Source organism: Sipha flava, unplaced genomic scaffold (assembly GCF_003268045.1).
Source record: "Sipha flava isolate LNK unplaced genomic scaffold, YSA_version1 17140_pilon_pilon, whole genome shotgun sequence".
NCBI lineage: Eukaryota > Metazoa > Arthropoda > Insecta > Hemiptera > Aphididae > Sipha > Sipha flava.
Genome location: NW_020271914.1, coordinates 1 through 1,381, shown reverse-complemented (window position 1 = coordinate 1,381; position 1,381 = coordinate 1). Strand labels below are relative to the sequence as shown.

Here is a 1,381-nt window from a genome sequence, read left to right as displayed (position 1 = left end):
TGTATCTGAAATTTATTGAAATCAATATCTTGGAGTCCTAGCCATGCCTCTGTTAAAACGATCATATCAAACTTTATATTAATATTGTCTATATGTATACATAATTCTTCGAAATTTTTATTTATACTACGTATGTTTAGCAATAATATGTTTAGAGAGTTTATATTTTTTAAATTTGTATTAATGTTGTTCCATGGTCCACTTAATGTTTCAAAGTCATTGTAGTTGTTACAAATAAGATTAACATTATTAGGGATCATAATATGCTAAGAATAGATAGTTTATAATTAAGTGTTACTGTATTCATAATAATTTGTAGATTAATTATTTTAATCATATTATGATAATACGTTTTAGATATAAAAAGTTGACAATAAGCTGCTGTAACATTAGTTAAACAATATAATATTATGATAGAAGAAGTTACATTGGATAAAGGGGAGTTTAAAATTAGAAAAATGAGAAGTAAATTACATAGGCTATACATTGTTAATTTTGAAAAATAATATATTATAGTTTTTTTCTTTAAGGTTACTAATTTATGGCTAGTTAGTTTAAAGAAGTGTGTGAGATATGAGTGAAAAAATCATTGTCTACCGGTATCACTTTTGATGTATCGTCTTTCCGTATGAATATTCTACCTTCTGAAGTCCATGCATATTTGTAGTTGTTTAATTTTTTATAGTCTCTTGCTTGTTTAAATAGATAGTTTTTTTCCGGGGTTAAACTTTCACGCATGTATATCATTGAATCAGAATTTAGTCCTAGATGTTTGGTGGATAGGTTTCTTTTGACTTTTCTAGCTTTGAGTATGTTAACTTTATCAATATGTCTAGAAAAGTTAATAACTAGTCTATTTGTGTTTTGTTTATTTTTGATTCGGTAGCAGTCATTGATCATATTTTCTTCGATTTTTATATTTAGTTCTTGTCCTACGAGCTTAATTGTTTCAATTATATTTTCGTTTGGAGTTTCTGGTATGCCATCAATAATAATTTCATTTGCTAAGAGTTTCTGTTCTAGGTGAGAAAGTTTTTTTTGTAAAATGGTATTTTGTTTAGCTAAAGCAGTATTTTTAGATATTAAATTAATCAACTTATCATCTAAATTATTAAATCTTACGTTAATATCGAATTTGTGGGCGTTAAGACTATTATTTATGGAATCTAGTAATTCTTTTATGTCTAGCAGTGTTAATTTACCTTCATCTGCTTTGGTATCTAAACGCATACTTTGTCTTTTGGATTTTGTACAATTTTCACATTTCCATTTGATGTCATCTGATTCGAAATATTCTATTTCATCTTTTGTTAAATTGACACATTTCGCATGCCAATGTAGTGAACATATAGCGCATGAAATAGATAAGGCACGCGTGATA

The 1,381-nt window shown here is 26.8% G+C and overlaps 1 protein-coding gene across 1 annotated transcript; it reads right to left on the bottom strand.

The window, feature by feature from the left end:
• Positions 1-549: 549 nt before the first annotated feature.
• On the bottom strand, positions 550-1,304 carry LOC112679941 (the record flags this gene model as incomplete). The annotated part of the gene is made up of 2 exons (XM_025549890.1): positions 550-1,061; positions 1,203-1,304. Coding segments are annotated over 2 exons (614 nt in total), but the record flags the coding sequence as incomplete, so codon positions are not given.
• Positions 1,305-1,381: the final 77 nt, after the last annotated feature.